Source organism: Polypterus senegalus, chromosome 5 (genome assembly GCF_016835505.1).
Source record: "Polypterus senegalus isolate Bchr_013 chromosome 5, ASM1683550v1, whole genome shotgun sequence".
NCBI lineage: Eukaryota > Metazoa > Chordata > Cladistia > Polypteriformes > Polypteridae > Polypterus > Polypterus senegalus.
Window position 1 is genome coordinate 9,188,619 of NC_053158.1, and position 21,217 is coordinate 9,209,835.

The following is a 21,217-nucleotide window of genomic DNA, read 5'->3' on the forward strand; positions in this document are numbered from 1 at the left end:
TGTGTGTGTATTTATATACTATCTATCTATCTATCTATCTATCTATCTATCTATATATATATATATATATATATTTCGTTGGACCGCCTTTAGCTTTGATTATGACACGCATTCGCTGTGTCATTGTTTCGATAAGCTTCTGCAATGTCACAAGATTTAGTTCCATCCAGTGTTGCATTAATTTTTCACCAAGATCATGCATTGATGATGGTAGAGTCTGACTGCTGCGCAAAGCCTTCTCCAGCACATCCCAAAGATTCTCAATGGGGTTAAGGTCTGGACTCTGTGGTGGCCAATCCATGTGTGAAAATGCTCCCTGAACCACTCTTTCACAATTTGAGCCCGATGAATCCTGGCATTGTCATCTTGGAATATGCCCATGCCATTAGGGAAGAAAAAAATCCATTGATGGAATGACCTGGTCATTCATAATATTCAGGTAGTCAGCTGACCTTCATCTTAATGCTCCCTAGCAAACTGAAGCCTTTTTTCCGTTTTGCCTCACTAATTAGTGGTTTTCTTACGGCTACACAGCTGTTCAGTCCAGTCCCTTGAGTTCCCTTCGCATTGTGCGTGTGGAAATGCTCTTACTTTCACTATTAAACATACGGTAGACCTGAGTTCTACTGTTGTTTTTCTTCGATTTGATTTCACCAAACGTTTAAGTGATCGCCGATCACAATCATTCAGGACTTTTTTCCGGCCACATTTCATCCTTGAAGACGATGAGTCCTCACTATCCTTCCAGTTTTTAATAATGCGTTGGACAGTTCTTAACCCAATTTTAGTAGTTTCTGCAATCTCCTTAGATTGTGAATTTCCCCTTGGGATTAACAAAGTATCTATCTATCTATCTATCTATCTATCTATCTATCTATCTATCTATCTATCTATCTATCTATCTATCTATCTATGTTTTCTCTGCTTGATGCATGCCAATGCTTTGACCCTTCTCAAACAGACTAACATCTTTTCCACGACCACGAGATGTGTTTTTTGACATGTTTGTTTAAGAAATTAGAAGCAACTCATTGCACCAGTTGGGGTTAAATAACATGTTGCCAGCTGAAAGATAATTGCCCATGCAGTAATTATCCAATAGGAGGCTCGTACCTGTTTGCTTAGTTAAATCCAGGTGGCGACTTTTTTTTTTGGCCAGGCAGTGCTATGTATATATATATAGTGGGCCCCATGCTCACTGCTCGCCCAGCACCATGGAGCTCGATTGGCATTTGACGTAGAATACCAGAATTGGCAGGTCCACCACTGGCTCCCTGTGCTTGTCACAGAATAGAGCAGGTTCATTCTGAGCACATGTGACAGACGTCAAATTGTCTGGAGAAGCCGTGAAGACCGTAATATCGTTGAGCATAACCGGTTTGGTGATGGGTCAATAATGGTATATCTGCGGAGGCATATCCATGGAGGGACGCACAGACCTCTACAGGCTAGACAACGGTACTTTGACTGCCATTAGATATCAGTATGAAGTCCTTGGACCCATTGTCAGACCCTATGTTGGTGCAGTGGGTGCATGACAATGCCCGGCCTCATGTGGCGAGAGTATGAATAAATTGATACCATTGACTAGCCGCCAAACTCACCTGACCTTAATCCAATAGAACACCTCTGGGTGTTGCATTATGTTTCGGTCCATCTGACGCCACCAGGTTGCACCTCAGACTCTCCAGGAGCTCAGTGATGCCCTGGTCCAGGAGGAGATCTTCCAGGACACCATCCGCCTAACATTGTCCGGCATCCATACAAGCACGTGGGGGCCATACAAACTACTGAGTACAATTTGGAGTTGTTGCAATGAAATTTCAGCAAAATGGACTAGCCTGCCTGCCACATCATTTTTTCACTTTGATTTTCAGGGTATCTTTAGCCCTCTGTAGGTCGATCATTTTCATTTCCATTAAACAATGTGCCATCCTTTTGTTCCTAACACATTAATCAGTCCATGTCAGTAGAGACATCAGGCAGGATTTTGTTCCCACTGAGATCTGATGTGTTTTCAAAGAGTTCCATTATTTTTTTTTGAGCAGTTTATATATGCAGTACATATATATATATATATATATATATATATATATATATATATCGTAACAAACGAATCAACACACAGCATAAAGGTTTGGGGTTTCCGGCCCCGTATACTGTAAAGTTGTCCACAGCAAAATAAATCAATGGTCAAATACATGAAAATAAAAGCTTCACATATGCACGACGCCAAAGATGGCGTCGGCGGACATTTTATGGAGGAGGAGCCGGAAGCGGAGGAATGCTGGGAAGGAACCGTGGGGGAAGATGGGATCAATGACGTCAGGAACAATGAACGTAGGAAGGGAGGAAGTAACGTGCTGCAGGAAGAATGAGGCTTATGGCGGCGTAGCGTCTTTTTTTCTGCAAGAAAGAAAAGAAGAAAGGTTAGTACCCTGCCTCCCCCTGCCGGCGAATGTCTTCCCAAGCGTATTAAGGTCCGTCCGTGGTCCCCTACTACGCGTGCGTGACAATATATATATATATATATATATATATATATATATATATATATATATATATATATATATATAGTGGACGGGCCGGACACAGACAGGCGGACATGTTGTTTCACCCTGTTTCACCCACAAACACATTTATTTACAAATATTTACAAGTCTTCTGTGCACACACAAAACCCCCCAAAGTCCTGGCCCCTTTTATCTGCACTCGGATGTGCTCCAGGTGCTCCCCGGCAATCTCCCGCTAGCACGCCCCAGTGTGGCGGAGGTGCGGGCTGTTCTCCCGGAAGCTCTCCAGGTGTCCCTGCTTCTCTTCCCCCCAGCACTTCCTGGTGTGGCGGACGTGCTGAGGTCCAGGGTTCCCAAGGCATTGGGGCGCCCCCTGGTGGTGACCACGGGCCCCTACATGGTTGGGCTTCCAAGCCCTCTACCCGTGGCTCCCAAAGCAACCAGGGTGGCGGCCCCCACGTGATCCAGGGCGGGCGTAGACCCTCTTCCGGTCCTTCAGGGCGTCCTGGCCAGGTCGTCGCCCCTGGCATCCCTGACAATATATATATATATATATATATATATATATATATATATATATAATTGCACGGTATCTGCCAAAAAATAACAAAGAGTACATGACATGTGTTTCACCCTTATTGGGGCTTTAAAGGTATGTGAGATGCGTCACCTTATTAACGGCCCCAATACAAACTGATTAGAAGGAACTTTGTACACCACACTTCTGTTCACTTAATTACTATTTTCAGTTTGCAAAGTTTTGGTGAAGTTCACACTCTACAACAAAATAAAATGCTGTATACAAGGCTAATTAACTATTTTTTTAATATTGCATTATGACACAGCTACACAAGCACATTACAATTAAAGGTGATGAGTGTGATCCAGACTTTGAAATACTGACTGACGTTGTCCACATTACGGCACCATCCTGTTGAGGTTTATTTTTAAACTCAGCAACAGGACGACAAGTAATTTTGAACCAACGACATGTTCCTCTATCAGACACAACAAACTGCTGTACTGAAACGTTACCGCCTTCAAATGAACATCTGGACAGGTCTGACCACAATACTGCCACCTAGAGCCCTGTTATTGATTGCAGCAGTTCTTCAGTGTGCAATCCAGAAGATCTTATGTATGTTTAGGGGGTTGTTGTTTATTAATTATTTATTATTTTTATATGTCTCTTTCTCTCGAGCTACTGTAAATTTCTAATTTCCCCTTGGGGACAAATAAAGCACATCTAATCTAATCTAAACTCAATCAGGCACGTTGGAGCACACAAAACGGCAAGAAAGAGCTCTCTTTACTTCTTTTGACTCCACTTATTTGCTTCAAGCCAACCGATGACCCCACCCGCAAAAACGCAATGACAAAGTGTGTAAAGAAGAGAAATTGTCTGGTGAAGAAAGCGTCCCCAACCAATAACACAGGAAGCAGTTCAATAGATGCACAAGGCGGGCATCACATCGCAGATCCCCAAATCACAGGCACAACTGCAGTGACTCCCTCATCTTCAGCATGTGCATATTCAAACTGATCAGGTGTGTCTGACTAATGATGTGTGTCTGTAATGAAATGCCATTTTACTCTGGGTGGATTGCCAGTGATGTCACAATAAGCTCTGGCCCCCATAACCTTACTTTGGTCTAAGCAGAATAAGAAAAGCGATGCATGGGTGATTGGAGAAGCTATCAATTTTTGTTGCTTTTTACTTTCTCGTATACGAAGAGTAGGGAAAGTGTTGTAATCGTCCAAAAATTCAATGTTGAGATTTTGATGAATCTTGACATTTTAGACCTCCCTGAGTCTGATTTACTTTCTCGTAGGGAAAGTATTGTAATCGTCCAAAAATTCGATTTCAAAATTGTCCGATTTTTTTTTCTTGTATGGAAAGTATTGTAATCTTCTAAAAATCTGATTTCAAGATTTTGATGAATATCGATGTTTTAGACCTCCCTGAGACCGTAAATATCATTTTTGGAATGACATCTGTGTGTGTGTGTGTGTGTATGTAAACATGATAACCTGAGTACGTTTTCACTTAGGTCAACCAGATTTTGCATACAAGTATTACATATAAAACGTAGATTTCTATCAACTTTTGAGCTACATCCACTAACTGGAAGTGGTACTTTTTTTATTCATGCAGCTGCAGAGTCCGATTTATTCCACTTTACTTTTATAATAATTGTTTAACATATTATTAAATTGATTTGATTTGTTGTTGATGGTCTTTTAATGTACATAATTTAAAAATATAATCATTGACTTGCGGTTTAGTCCTCAGATATCCATCCCCCTATCTGAGTATAGGAGAAAGTCGAGGGGAAACCACTCCCGATTTTAATTAAGAGGTTTCTGCCAGTTCTGTTGAATTGTACAGTGACACTTTACTTCTAATAGAAATATTTGTGCATCCAAAAAGACCAAAAGTGTAACCCATAAAGGGATGTACAGTATGTCAACCATAGGACTAAAATTCAACTCTTGTCACACGACATTGCTGAGTATATTTTTTCTTTCTCTTTTCTCTCTTAGGCTCTTTGATTATCATGGCCGTGTACCCCCACCACCTCGTACCGTGATCCCCCTCAAACGTCCTCGTGTGGCTCCTCCCACAACAAGAAGAGGCAAAAGTGGCTTCCCCGTGAAAGGAGGATCAAGATCAACAACCGGCTCCTCATCTTCGGGCCTCAAATGTAAGTCCAGCGTCCACAGTCGTATCGTGTTCCTGGTTGCTTTTCTCGTCTCTGAAAATTCCAAACAAAAATGCTCGCAATTCACCTTGTCGAGGTTTTGATTTGCTATGTTACTTCAGCCTTACGCTAAAATAATTTAAATTCTTCTTTTTTCCACATCATCCAACATTTAATACCCTAGAATGACAAAGCGAAAACAAGATTTAAGAATTCTGCAAGTTTATTAAAAATAAAAAAAATGGAAACATCATTTTGACTGAATATTCAGGCTCTGTACTAAGTACTTCGTTGAAGTCCCTTTGGCAGCCATTATAGACTGAAATCTTCTTGGGTATGATGTGAAACCTTCACACATTTCACAAATTTGGGGATTTTTTTGTGCCATTCTTCCCCTTAGATCCTCTCATACTCAGGTTGGATGGGGAACATCGGTGGACAGCTGTTTTCTGTTCTGGTGCATTTCCAGCACCACCACTCTGAACACTGTTGCTCCACAAGACTGTGTGCTTAGTCCATTGCTATTCACTTTACTGACTTCAATGCACAGCCTAAACCATATCATCAAGTTCACTGACGACACAACTTTGTGGGCCTCATCAGCTAAAACTATGAGTCAGCATACGGAAAGTAGCTGCAGTGGTTAACAGACTAACACAAAGCCAACAATCTGTCTCTAAATGTAGGCAAAAACTAAGGAGATGGTTGCTGACTTCTTAAAGGGTGAACTTGAAGTGATCACCCTCCGCTGTATATTGACGACTCAAGTGTGGAGATCGTCAAGAGCACCAAATTCCTTAATGTTCACCTGGCAGAGAACCTTACTTGGTCCTTCAACATTAGCTCCATAGCCAAGAAAGTCCAGCAGCACCTTTACTTACTGTGAAGGCTGAGGAAAGTTCATCTCCCACCACCCGTCCTTACTACTTTCCATGAAGGGACTATTGAGCACATCCTGAGCAGCTGCATCACTGCCTGGTTTGTAAATCGCACTGCCATGGATCACAAGACAGCTGAGGAGATCATCAGAGCCTCTCTTCCTTTCATCATGGACAAGTACACCACATGCTACATCCGTAAAGCCACCAGCATTGTGGAGGATCCTTGTAGAACCACACAACTAGATTGTAGAAAAGGGAGTCAGAGCAGCCAGACACAGTTAGAGTCCTGGAGACCTCGGTCAACAAGCCGCTTCCTCTTCATTGGCTATTCCACAGCTGAGTCAGTGCTGGGCCGGCCAATCAGATGAAAGGAACCTTCTACATGACAATTCCAGCACTCTTTTTATCTGAGATGACTTTTACTTAGACAAGCAAAGAACTTGGAAGTAGAGCAGTGGCACCAAGTGCCAAGGGAGGATCCTGAGAAACAGAATAGGGGAGGGTTAGTAACAAATTATAAATATTACATTACTTATATTTCTATTTCTAAGACTACCAAAAGAGATGCAACATGCGCCGCTAATCAGCAGCTCTAGTCAGGGTATGGTAAACTGAACTGAGTTTGAAGGGACACCTGTTATACTAGCCCTTCTAGGTGTTATGACTTGTACATTCTGTGACTTTATGTTGCCTTTGCCACTGTATTTTTTGATTATCCTTGTGGCTAAACTGGGTTTTTATGCCCAGAATATCTAATTTTGACATTAGTGTTTTCCCAACTTCCTTTAACACTTAATCATTTCTATCATCTTCCCATGATACAATTTTAGATTGCTCACAGCCACTGCTGTTTTGTGGTAGGTGCGTCAGTCATGGCCTAAGCAACACTGCAAGACTTCCAAAGGAATGCACAATACACATCGCCATTAGCTCAATCTATAGGTTCCAGCTTGTTTGATTTTCACTTAGTGCTGAAACACAGCACTAGGAAGGATTGTGATGGTGTTTGAAGAGACCATGAAGTGCAAAACAGATAAAAAGAGTTGTTTACTAAGATGAGTACACACTGCAGATTGTCTTCCTCAAGAACTTTCCAAGGTGTAAGGACAACAAGCTATTCTGAGCTGTTCCATAATTGCTCTGTATAATGTCGGCAAAGGATATCTTACCAAGCCTAATTTTCTGTTTTGTTGTGGAATCATACCATGATTCGTCCCAGGCCACACATTTTGCACTGTGGTCAGCCACACACCCTTTATGTCTAGATTACAAAAGCCCTCAGAAGCAGTGTCTTACAGCAAGAAAGCACCGCAAGTAAAACGCTTCCTGGTGACATCAGCTGTGCTTAATGTCTCCCTCACTTACTGTATTCCTGACATTACTGCGCTCCTCCGATCTACACTACATATCCTGCCGACTATGCCAAGTGTTTTGTTGTGGAATCACAACACGATCTATTCCAAATTGTTCATTTTGCACTGTGGTAACGTCTGATGGTCAGGTGCAAACATGCAATGTCTAGACTGCAAAGTCCCTCAGAAGCAGTGTCTTATACTGTAGCAAGAGCTAATAGGAAAACTCCTGTGCCCACTAGTGCAGGGATTTCTTTCAAGCACTGTAAATGGGATGCTACAGGGGGATAAAATTAATGAGCCACAGCATGACGTTTTGGGAAAGAGTAGTGGAAGCTCGGTTAAGAAGACAGGTGATGATGAGTGAGCAGCAGTATGGTTTCATGCCAGGAAAGAGCACCACAGATGCGATGTTTGCTCTGAGGATGTTGACGGAGAAGATTAGAAAGTAGGTAGGAGTAACGGATGCATTCAAAGTGGAGGTGGGATTACATCAGGGATCAGCTCTGAGCCCTTTCTTATTTGCAATGGTGATGGACAGGTTGACAGACAATATTAGACAGGAGTCCCCGTGGACTGTGATGTTTGCTGATGACATTGTGATCTGTAGAGAGAGTAGGGAGCAGGTTGAGGAGACCCTGGAGAGGTGGAGATATGAGAGGAGAGGAATGAAGGTCAGTAGGAACAAGATAGAATACATGTGTGTCAATGAGAGGGAGGTCAGTGGGACAGTGAGGATGAAAGGAGTACAGTTGGCGAGGTGGATAAGTTTAAATACTTGGGATCAACAATACAGAGTAATGGGGATTGTGGAAGAGAGGTGAAAAAGAGAGTACAGGCAGGGTGGAGTGGGTGGAGAAGAGTGTCAGGAGTGATTTGTGACAGACGGGTATCAGCAAGAGTGAAAAGGAAGGTCTACAGGACGGTAGTGAGACCAGCTATGTTATATGAGTTAGAGACAGTGGCACAGGAGACAGAGCTGGAGGTGGCAGAGTTAAAGATGCTAAGATTTGCATGTGACGAGGATGGATAGGATTATAAATGAGGACATTAGAAGATCAGCTCAGTGTGGACGGTTTGTGGACAAAGTCAGAGAGGCGAGACTGCGTTGGTTTGGACGTGTGTAGAGGAGAGATGTGAGTATATTGGGAGAAGGATGCTAAGGATAGAGCTGCCAGGGAAGAGGAAAAGAGGAAGGTTTATGGATGTGGTGAGAGAGGACATTCAGGTGCTGGGTGTCACAGAGTAAGATGATGAGGACAGGAAGAGATGGAAAAAGATGATCTGCTGCGGCAACAGCTAATGGGAGCAGCCGAAAGAAGAAGACTATAAATGGGACGCTTCCTTGTCACATTAGCTGTGCTTGATCTGTCACTCATTTATCTCTGACCTTACTGTGCAGCACTGCCAGTACACTTCTGCCATCTACAGTACAGTACATATCCTGCCGACTGCGCCAAGTGGTTTGTTGTGGAATCACACCACGATCCATCCTAAGTTATACATATTGCACTGTGGTGACTGCCAGGAGAAATCTGCAGATATCTGGATCTCAAAGGTGCTCTTTCTTTCTTTCTTTCTTTCTTTGTATATTATTATTATATATTTGCACCCTCCTGAAAATGTAGAACATTTGATATTTGCAAGGTCAAAAACAGGCTGCCATCATCTACACAAGATAAGCATGACAAGTGTCTGAGCCATGCCATACTTACAGATAATATAATAAGGACTGTGTTTATGCCCAAGGCGTTTGGAATATCGAATAATAAGATTACCACAGTGTAAGACAAGGTGAGAGTTATGCTAAGCATTTTATCAGTTCATTTTTATATTACTCTATCATTTTATTTCATAAACAGGATTCCATGTGATTATCCAACGTTGTTTGAAGATTAATCAGATAAAGTGCTAAATTTAGATAACATAAGGAACCTAAGGAAGCAAGTAGTGATTAGCAGAGGATGTACATAAATTAATCAAATTATCATTTGGATAATATCTTAAATAAACATCCTGTTGTGACTATGACTTATTAATTTAACAGTATTTATGCAACATTCTCAAACAAGCCTAATCCAATTCAGGTTTACAACAGTAGGGGTGGGTGGTGTGGGTGGGAGATGGTAGGGGGACAGGGTCCTACTCCAGCAGCGATGGGAACAGACAGGAAACTGGCATGGAGTGGGCAGCAGTCCAATCCACAGCCCATTCATGTACAATGGTGTGCAAAACTATTCAATCCCCTTGAAAGTCATCATACTTTTCTGCATGACAGAAGATTTGTCCACGTATTTATCCATTCAGCATTTTGAATGTGAACTCTTATGTGGTAACAATACATTTCCAAAGTCTAAATAAACCATTTTTTATAGATAGTTAACTGATGAAGAAATGCCCCAAAGTTCAAGTTTGCCTAAGTATTCAATGCCTACACATTCATACTTTGTTGAGAACCCTTTTACTGCAATAGCAGCCTTCATTTTTTGGGTATGTCTCAATTCTGCACGTTGTACAGGAGGTATTCTTCCCCATTCTTCTTAGCAGAATTGATCAAGACCCTCTAGGTTGGTGGGATGGCACCTCTGGACAGTAGCTTTCAAACAGTGCCACGGATTCTCAGAAGGGTGAAGATCAGGGCTTTGACTTGGCCATTCTAAAACATTCACTTTTCTGTTTCTGAGCCATTCCAGTGTCACTTTGGCCTCATGCTGAGGGTCATTGTCATGATGAAAGATGAATCTTCTCCCAAGCCATAATTTCATAGCAGACTGGAACAAGTTCTCCTGTGATATTATGTGGTCTTTGTCTCCATCCACTGTCCCTTCAGCTCTGACAAGATTCCCAGTCCAAGCATATGAAAAGCATCTCCATAGCAGGGTGCTGACACCATCATATTTCACCGTAGGTGTGTTTCTTGAGGCACGGACAGTGTCAGTTTAACACCACACATACCTCATTGAAGTCTGTCCAAAAGTTCTATTTTGGTCTCATCTGACCATAAATCTTCTCCCACCTCTTAAATGGGTCTTTCTCATGCTTTGTAGCAAATGCCATACCTGCTATTATGTGGACCTTCCTAATGAATGGCTTCTTTCTTGCTCTCCTCCCATAGAGGCCAGTGTTATGGAGAGCTCTTGAAATTGTGGACCTCTGCACCTTCACTCCATTCTCAGCCAACGAGCATTGTAGACGTCTGAGAGGGGCGGTTGGATTTTTAGTCTCCTCTCCCACCAGTCGACATCTTGCACTGATGTTTAGTTTGGAGGGGCAGTCTCTTCTAGTAAGAGTCTGGTCTGCTGTGATGAACCTTCCACTTTCTGATGATGGATCCAAAAGTTCTTGACGTGACATTCATACTCTTCAATACTTTTTGGTAGCCATTTCCTGTCTTGTGCATTTTAGTGACTTTGTTTCTCACATCAGTAGAAGGCTCTTGGTCTTCATTTTTACAGTGATTGTCCAACAAAGATTGTGGTCCTTACAAAGGGGGCTTTTTATATCTGGAGAGAAAGAAAGAACTCATAAGTAGGACCTCATTATGTTTAATTATGACTGTCAAAGACTGTCACCTTTGTGTCATTTTTGACTTAATTGTCATTTGTGTAAACATGAAGCCTCCAAAGCACAGAGGTTTAAATACTTGTGCAAACAATAACTTTGGAGTTTTTTGTAATTCATTTAAATATCTACAGAAAATGGTTTATTTTGAAATGTATTGTTACAGCATAAAGGTTCACATAAAAAAATATTAAATGGATAAATATGTGGAAAAATCTTTTGTCATGCAGAAAATTATGATGACTTTCAAGGAGATAGAATACTTTTGCACGCCTCTGTAAAAATCACTGCATTTTTCATTCCAACAGATGGCGCAGATGGCGCATCACAAACATTAACACTTTTATTATGAATCCCATACCAAATGGCTTATAACAGAGACTTATACATTGCATTTGTCATTCCAACAGATTGCATATTTATAGTAATACATGTTATTACTACAAATGTTTGTGATACACCACGTGCTGGAGTGAAAACTGCAATGCATATGTCTCTGTTATATGCCATTTGGCATGTGATTCATAATAAAAGTGTTCATGTTCGTGATGTGCCATTTGCGCCATATGCTGGTATGACAAATGCAATGCATTTGAGTACCACATGCATTACAATATACATTTCAAACTGATGGTGGTTCACAGCAGATGTTAGCACTGAGGTCTATGTTGATTCCTTAAATTTCAACCCATCTTAGACGGGTAGCACAGCCAGTATTAAAATGCAGTCTACAACAGTGAAGGGGTCTGAATACTTTCTGAACCCACTGAATGTTGCTGTTGTTATTATTGTAAGTTAGAGGAGGATCACACTACATTTTTGTAAGCAATTAATGCAGAAATCCTTGGGATTTCAAATGACTCCTAATTTTTGCATTGTGGGTTCTGTAAACACACAAATCTTCACACAAAAAAAATCAAAATAGTGCAGTGATGCCATTGGGTGTTAGTGAAACAAAGACGTCTTCTTCCATTTTGGTTCATGTCGATTCCTAGTTTCAATTAACTCGCAATTAGTACGCAGAGCCTTTTTGTAAAATTGGCCCACTTACCCTGTGCCATAGACAACATGGGATAGTTGGCATCCAGGCAGGCATGGATGGTTCCTTACCTGGCCAGGATGACCTGTATTATGGAAGGATACGGACGAATGGGTATCCCAGCCAGCTTGGTCAATGATATCTTTCTTAGCAGAGAGGTTGTCATTGGAGGAGGATGGTGGGAGACTGCCTTCAGGGTCCATGTGATCCACCAATGCGCTGGGTGGCAGCATCCCTCTGGTAAGGCTCCTGTTTGAACACTGGCCGGGCTGCATGGGAGTTGTAGTTCTGCTAGGGTCTTCAGGTGCCACTAGAGGGAGCTGCTGACAGCAGGCTCCACTATCAGAGAGGGGTTCTGCCTGACCTGGAAGTGCTTCAAGTTCTCAGTCTTGTTAAACCAGAAGTTCTCCTGGGAGCTGCTGCCCAGGGTGAGTACAGCTGCCCTAACCCCGACACAGGTTTTAGTCCACCCAGCACACAGTGCATTTACAGTCAATCAGCAGCAAGGAGAAATGAATAACGCTGTAGCAGCGCGGTGCTGCTAAGATTCACACCGTCGAGAAGACTGTGATGTACTTATTTTTATGGTGGCGATTCCAGGGACGCACCCAGCCTTGGCCCGACCCGTACGCACTCACAAACAGAGACAAAAACAAAGCAAACCGGTAATCAAACAGAAAATAAAGAATGCAATGAAAACAAATGAAAACCGCGATAACACCCCTGTTCCCCTTACGGTGATTACACATACAATACAACAAAGCAGAAACCAAACACATACAGTCCATGAAAAATGGCAGAGGATGAAATGTAATGATGAAGATAGATAGTCCAGAGATCCGCACGTTAACTGGGAATGTACAGATAGTCCTACCGGTACTTCCTGAAATGGTGAAGACGGGCGGACAGGTTCAGGAGCGCTCCTTTCTTAGCAGGATAGCAATGAATCCACTTACAGTCCTCATGTACACAGGCAGACAATCCAGACATAAGTACATAAGTACAGGGAACCCAACAGAAGGCAGGCAGAGAGACAGAAGCTTGAAACACAAATTACAAAAACTTTTTTTTTTTTTGCTCTTGGTCACCAGCCCCCTTTTTATAAGCCGTGCTGATATCCTTTGACCCCAACAGCCCCAGCACCCTCAGCAGAAGACCAATCAGAGCCACTGCAGGGACTGCTGGGAGTTGCAGTTTCAAATTCTATTGGCTACTTTCACCATCCCAAGCTGCGTTTTCCTGTTCTCTCTACAGTGCAGTATTGCCACGAAAAAAGCCATAAAAATTGGGGAGGATATTTGCGTTTTCTGCTAATAATTGTTAGTTAGGTTCTAAGGAAAATACCGCGACTTCGCAGGGGGTCTACTGTACTTAATAATAATAATAATAATAATACATATTATTCATATAGCACCTTTCCCATGTTCAAGTCTTGAACCCAGAACTATGCTGGTGTGGCTTTGTATGGGATTTGGGACTCATTGATGCCCCCTACAGGCCACACCTGACACAAAGTGAGAATTTATCTATCAGCTAACCAAAACGAGTTTGAGGGACCGAAATGTCCCATCTCATTTGTCACACTTCTTACGCTGAGATGTACAAAGCGCCGTCTCTATGAAGCATGACAGCAAAAATAAACATAACAAATAAAAAAATATTCTTCTCAATTTAGCTGTTTGAAAATCTCGCCTTTAGTCGGAAGATGAGAGAGCCAACATAGCAAATCCGGTATTATTGAGATAATAAATCGGTGAATGCAGCGAGGTGAGGTGTTTTCATGCTTGACATCCTCCTGGAATTACTTTTCTTGTTACGTCCTCAGCCAGACAGATTGGTTTAGAACTGCGCCCGGTATCGGTTACTGTTGATTTAGGATGATGTGAAAGGAGATTAAGTAAAATGTCAGTGTGTGTGAAGGAATATATATAAGGCGGATTAAAACAATTTAGAAACAATTACTAGGCAGAGATTGCATCCAAAGACGGGTTGGTCCGCCTCGCCTGCACATAAGGAAAGCATAAAAAAAAAAGATAAGAAACACAGTTGTTATGTTATCTATTTTCAAAATGCTCTGATCGTAATGGGGAACATGACGGCACGGGGGAAGAACTGTTGCCTCATTCATCAAGCAACGTGGGTTTAAATTTCTCCTTGTGGATTAATAAAGTATCTATCTATTATATAGTGCCTTTCATTTCTATCTATCTATCTATCTATCTATATTGTGCCTTTCTATCTATCTATCTATCTATCTATCTATCTATCTATCTATCTATCTATCTATCTATCTGTTATATAGTGCCTTTTATCTATCTATCTATCTATCTATCTATCTATCTATCTATCTATCTATCTATCTATCTATCTATCTATCTATCATTCATACAGTGCCTCATGTATTTATCTATTTAACTGGTGTGTAACAACAGCAGACCAAGCTGGCACAGGGCACATACATTTCAATGACCACACTTTGTCAGTAATGCATGTCCTTGCCAGCCGTTTTCTCCTATTGAACTTATAATTAAGCCTGTAAGGTGACGATTCATTGAGCCGTGACACTGCTGACGTGTCCATGGTTAGTTCTAGCCCATTGCCAACAGTTTCTGGGTCGTTAACCAGATCCCTCGACTCTGCCCTAGACAAGCAGGTAAGAATACAAATGCTTAGAAAATAATATAAAAATGTTTTACTGTTATCCTCCTAAAATAATTTCTATGATACTATTAATATTTATACCACATAATGTGGAATTAAGGATGATTGGGTAATTCCCCGAGCTTCTGAGCTAACTCCATTGAGTTACGGTCTTTTGTCTCATCCCACCATTGTGTCCTGAGGTGCTGAACCTTGATGTCAGTTCTTTTGTTCAGATGCAAAGCTGAAGCCTAATTAGACTTTCACTAGGGGCCACCTCTCAAGTGGGGGTCTGCTTCTAATGCAGGAAACACAAAGCACTCGTCTCTGCGCGTGTGCATATCTGATTAAGACAAGAGCAGGAATAAAAGTGGAAATCCAGTATCTTGCATAAAGCTAACTGAATGATGTCCAGTGGGGCGCGATGCTCTTATTATGTTGTATGCGTAAACGTTTATGGCTCAAGCTTATCTGTTGGCTTGCATTCCATTGCAGTGATTTGTCGGGTGGTAAACATCTTTTAATGTTTTTTGAAGAATCCCTCTTTTTCCAAGTAGAATGAGGACCAGCTCCTTCATATCGGACTTTTCTCTCACACAGAGTGTGTACTGTGTGCTCTCCTCAGATGTTTGTAGTCTTTGAAGTCTGTAGGTAAATTTATCTATAATTCCAGCATTTCTTCCTAAAAGATTTTTTAGTTGGCACCTATTAATGTGCAGTCATTTATTTTCTAATTGCAATGAGTTTATTGCTATTGCTTGGAACTTCACTGAAGCAGGGGCAGCATGGTGGTGCAGTAGTAGTGCTGCTGCCCCACAGTATGGAGACCAGGATTCACGTCCCACGCTTGCATGTTGTCCTCCTGACGGTATGGGTTTCCGCCAGCCCTTCAAAGACATGATGGCTTGTTGAATTAGCGATGTTAAATTTGCCTTGGTGTGTGTGTGTGTGTGTCTGAGATGAATGGGTGCCCTATCCAGAGTTTGTTTCTGCCTTGCTGGCTGGGATAGGCTCCAGCCACCTGATGATCCTGGTCTGGATTAAGTGGATTAGAAAATGACATGAGATTGAAACAACCTCGAATCTTCATCTTCTTTCAGCTGCTCCCATCAGCAGTTGCCACAGCAGATCATCTTCTTCCATATCTTCCTGTCCTCGTCATCTTGTTCTGTTACACCCATCACCTGCATGTCCTCTCTCACCACATACACAAACCTTCTCTTAGGTCTTCCTCTTCTCCTCTTACCTGACAGCTCTATCCTTAGCACCCTTCTCTCATTATACCCCTCATCTCTCCTCTGGACATGTCCAAACCAACGCAATCTCACCTCTCTGACTTTGTCTCCCAACCATCCAACTTGAGCCGACCCTCTTGTAGCGGTCAGAAGCCGCTAAGATTCACACCGTCGTGAGTGACGGTGATTTATTTATTTTATATGAGGATTACCAGGGACAACCCCAGCCTTGGCACGACACACACCCACACACTACAGAGACAAAGAAAACGCACTGGGAACTTAAACGAAAAAAAAAGTATAATGAAATTAAATTAACTAAATGGAAACAATAATACCACCCCTGATCCCTTCGGCGATATTACAATTAACAGAAAAACGACAAACACGCAGTAAAGTCCATGGATGAAATGATCAGCGGTGAAGTTATGTCCAGTGATCTGTATGAAGAGAGGGAAATGGAAAAACACAGTCCTACCAGTAATTGCTGAAGTATGATGACCGATGAATGGTTCAGGAGCGCTCCTTCTTCTGTGAAAGCCAATGAATCCAGACAACGTCCTCAGTAACAGTAAACAGGTAGACGAATGATTCCAGACCCCAACAAACAACACAATCCAGGACACGAAGATGTAAAGCAGGAAAACGACAGGCAGTTCCACAGATAAATACAAGCACAAAACGACCAAAAAAAAACTTTTCTTCTCTTCGACCCCTGCCCTCCTTTTAAACCCCTCTGGCCACCTTTGACCCCAACAGCTCCTGCTAGACCTGCTGGGAGATGCAGTTCTACTTAATGGTAGCACTGCTACACTCTAATGTCCTCATTTCTAATCCTGTCCATCCTCATCACACCCAATGCAAATCTTAACATCTTTAACTCTGTCTCCTGTGCCACCGTCTCCAATTCATATAACATAGCTGGTCTTGCTACCATCCTGTAGATCTTCCCTTTCACTCTTGCTGATACCCGTCTGTCACAAATCACTCCTGACACTCTTCTCCAGCCACTCCACCCTGCCTGCACTCTCTTTTTCACCTCTCTGTCACAATCCCCATTTTGTCAAAAGTGAGTGAAAATTATATTACGTGATTTTAGAAGATTTTTCAGTAGCAGATTTCATTTACTTTATCTTAGTGAATCAGGAGCAGTCGTGACACACTCACGTGACATTCAGTCCTTTAGTCTGACAGTCTGACAGAGGGGACTGGGCAGTCTAATGATCTGGAATCCCTGCAGATTTTATTTTTTTTCTCCAGCCTTCTGGAGCTTTTTTTTGTTTTTTCTGTCCACCCTGGCCATTGGACCTTACTCTTATTCTATGCTAATTAATGTTGACTTATTTTATTTTCTTACTGTGTCTTTTATTTTTATTTTCTTCATTATATAAAGCACTTTGAGCTACTGTTTGTATGAAAATTTGCTATAGAAATAAATGTTGTTGTTGTTGACATCCACAGCAACTCAGCCCAACCAACATGAGGAGAAGCCTGTCTGGATTTAGTCAGTCAGTCAGTCAGTCAGTCATCGTCCAACCCGCTATATCCTAACACAGGGTCACGGGGGTCTGCTGGAGCCAATCACAGCCAACAGAGGGTGCAAGGCAGGAACAAACCCCGGGTAGGGTGCCAGCCCACCACAGGGCACACACACACACACACTTTAGTATTTTATAAAAATCAGGATAGAATTGAGGGTGTACTGGTGAATCAACCACTAGGCTCAAAAACGAAAAGTAATGGAATAAGCTTTTATGTGTGGAGACAGTTGAAGTGCAGTGGTGCAGGTCTAAAAATGTAATGCAGAACAGGTACATAAAGTATCTATCTATCTATCTATCTATCTATCTATCTATCTATCTATCTATCTATCTATTATATAGTGCCTTTCTATCTATCTATCTATCTATCTATCTATCTATCTACCTGCATTTGGAGAGTAAAGAAACTCTGCTGTGGGTTAATAGAGTTGAAAAGGAAGCTGCAAAGGAAAAAACAGACGAATAGGACGTAGAAGACTAATAACTGCAATGTGAATCGTAGGGCATATGAGAATATACAATATAATGTATTTGTGTATAGACCAGCGGTTCTCAAACTGGGGTCCGAAGCGGTTTCGGTGGGACCGTGAGAAATGATTGCATATTTATACTATTTATATTTTTAGAATTATTAACCTCTGCGGTGGGTTGGCACCCTGCCCAGGATTGGATCCTGCCTTGCACCCTCTGTTTGCTGGGATTGGCTCCAGCAGACCCCCGTGACCCTGTGTTCGGATATAGCAGATTGGATAATGGATGGATGGATAATTATTAACCTTTACCATCCAAGGGGGAGTAAGTGACTGAACTCCGTCGTTACCCCCACCACCTAGACCCAACCACTAATCCGCTGTTCCGTTATTCGCTGCCACCGCATTGTTTCCCCACCGTTATCGCTCGGCACAAACCAGCCCTTATTATTTTTATCATAATCACAAATTATCGATTCTTTCATAGGATCAAAACACTCACAAACAATTTTCGTATATTTTAGAAGCAAATAAGAGCGCTAAAGGTGGATACAGATAATCAACAAACAACATATTTTACATTTTTTGTGCTTTTAAGTGGTGAAATTGCCCACTCAAACACAAATGAAGTAAAGGTTTTCGTAGTCAGACAATTCAAAATAAAGCGATTACTAAGAGGCGCGGCAAATGAAATGAGAGTTGCACTGGCCTAAATAAGGCCAAACACAGAAGAACTGGTTAAGGCAAAGCAGATGCATCCATCCCATTAAAATTTTTACTTAAATTTAATAACTAAGATGTATGTAATATTTTCTGAATAAATAATTGTTTGTCAAAAAAGCTGTATTCACAGCAGCCTGTACCTTTGCAGTGCCAGACAGTGGGTACATGGCACCCTTGTGCAAAGTATTTGGCACCCCCAATTTTCTTGAAATAATACTGATTTTCAAATTTTTAATGAAAGTCCCACACCTGTGGCCCAGATGTAACCCAGGAGGTCTGCAACCACACATTCTGGGGGATGTAGTGTGCATCCCATGGCTGCTCCTCCTGTCCCAGTGTCAAAGGGGCATCCCGGTCGGGCATGGGTCCCGGCCATCCACTGCAGTGTGTTATTGTATGTCATTTTCTAACCTTTCTAGTCCTGAACAGGGTTATGGGGGCTGGTAGAGCCTAACCTAGCTGGCATATAGGGCACAAGGCAGGAGCAAACCCTGGACAGGATGCCAGTCCATCTCGGGGTGAACACAAACACACTAGTGCCCATTTAGGAAATGCCAGTCCACCTAAAGAGAAAGGAGGAAACCAGAGCACCCGTAAGAAAAGCCACAGATACGGAGAGAGCATGCAAACTCCACATAGGGACAGCTGGGGCGCAAACCCTGGTCTCCTTACTGCAGGGCAGCAATGTGAGCACTATGCCACTGTGCCAGCATCATTGTATGAAAAAAGTCCACTTGAGTGACATAAATAATTTAAAATAAAAATGGAAAAAATAAATGTGTGCCTACATTTTTCTTATGTATGTATTTATTCTGAAATTTAACATTTTGTCTCAACAGTGAAATCCGATGAGCTGCAAACAATCAAAAAGGAACTGACACAAATCAAAACAAAAATTGACTCCTTGCTCGGAAGGCTGGAAAAGATAGAGAAGCAGCAGAAAGTGGAATCTGGTAAGTGAACTCGCGTAGCTCTTCAGTTCCAGGATGGAGATCCAACTAGACATCCCATTCATGATGAAACAGAAAGAAAGATGTGCTGCTCTCGCCAAGTTCAAGCCCAGCATATTTAAAATTCTGTTGGCTGCCGATGTTGTCTCCAGATAGGAAATGCATGTCTCAAATGCCCATAAATGCAGCAGTCCACCTAGAGATAACACATGAAACAGCACAGGAACGATTTCAGCTTGCATTCATAGAAGTGTTCATGTAAAGTTACCGTGTATCACAGGTTCTTATTATTAGCAGAAAGCCAGGAAGAACATGTACTAAAGCAAAAGAAATAAGAAGGATAAGTGTCTGTGTATTCATCTGGTAACCATGTCTCTGTCACTCTAACAGATGGTGCATCACAGACGTTAACACTGCTTTTATGAATCCTATACGAAATGGCATATAATAGAGATACATGCATTGCATTTGTCATTCCAACAGATGGTTGTGATGATGTGGGTTCTACTCTATACTCCATCCATCCATCCATCCATCCATCCATTCTCTTCCGCTTATCCGAGGTCGGGTCGCGGGGGCAGCAGCTTGAGCAGAGAGGCCCAGACTTCCCTCTCCCCGGCCACTTCTTCCAGCTCTTCCGGGAGAATCCCAAGGCGTTCCCAGGCCAGCCGGGAGACATAGTCCCTCCAGCGTGTCCTGGGTCTTCCCCAGAGCCTCCTCCTGGTTGGACGTGCCCGGAACACCTTACCAGGGAGGCATCCTGATCAGATGCCCGAGCCACCTCATCTGACTCGTCTCGATGCGGAGGAGCAGCGGCTCGACTCTGAGCCCCTCCCGGATGACTGAGCTTCTCATCTTATCTTTAAGGGAAAGCCCAGACACCCTGCGGAGGAAACTCATTTCAGCCGCTTGTATATGAGATCTCGTTCTTTCGGTCACTACCCATAGCTCATGACCATGGGTGAGAGTAGGAACGTGGATCGACTGGTAAATTGAGAGCTTCGCCTTACAGCTCAGCTCGTTTTTCACCACGACAGACCGATTGCTGAGCCCGTATCACTGCGGATGCCGCACCGATCCGCCTGTCGATCTCACGCTCCACTCTATACTCCCATCTCTTTTTTAGGAGCGCTGTGAACCCGACACTGTCGGTAATGTCACCAGATGAGCTGGACAGTGAAGATATCACAAAGCAAGGGGATGGTGCAAAAAGGTGCAAAGTGCTTTTATTAAAAAGAGTAAAATCAACACCTGCTCCAAAAAAAATAGTGCAGTGCAATCCAAACGTTCATAATAAATAATCCATTAAAACACAAACATCCCAGACATTTAAAACAAGGCTAAAAACAAGATTGAAATCCTGCTGAAGACATTGGGGTCACATCAGCCAAGCTCAGCTCCTTCCCAGTCTCTCCAGCTCTTTCAAGGTATGCTCAGCGGGCGAGACATCAGCCACCGCGGCCCTCATACTACCGACCCCCATCGTCCAGCCTCCGCCGGTGTCTGCCTGACCATTTGAGGTCGATTGTCCTCCCGTCTTTCTTCTCGCACTCAAAGTCATCCCTGGGATCCCTAGGATGGACTTGTTCCTGATCGCACCCACTCTTCTA

The 21,217-nt window shown here is 42.5% G+C and overlaps 1 protein-coding gene across 10 annotated transcripts in view; it reads left to right on the plus strand.

The window, feature by feature from the left end:
• LOC120530126 (RNA-binding Raly-like protein) overlaps positions 1-21,217 on the plus strand; it is a 1,108,526-nt gene that overhangs the window by 1,054,331 nt on the left and 32,978 nt on the right. For all 10 annotated transcript variants that reach the window (XM_039754308.1, XM_039754312.1, XM_039754309.1 and 7 more), the window contains 2 exons: positions 5,058-5,218; positions 19,497-19,610. In XM_039754308.1, the coding sequence (XP_039610242.1) occupies positions 5,058-5,218; positions 19,497-19,610 (275 nt within the window). The remainder of the gene's footprint in view (positions 1-5,057; positions 5,219-19,496; positions 19,611-21,217) is intronic.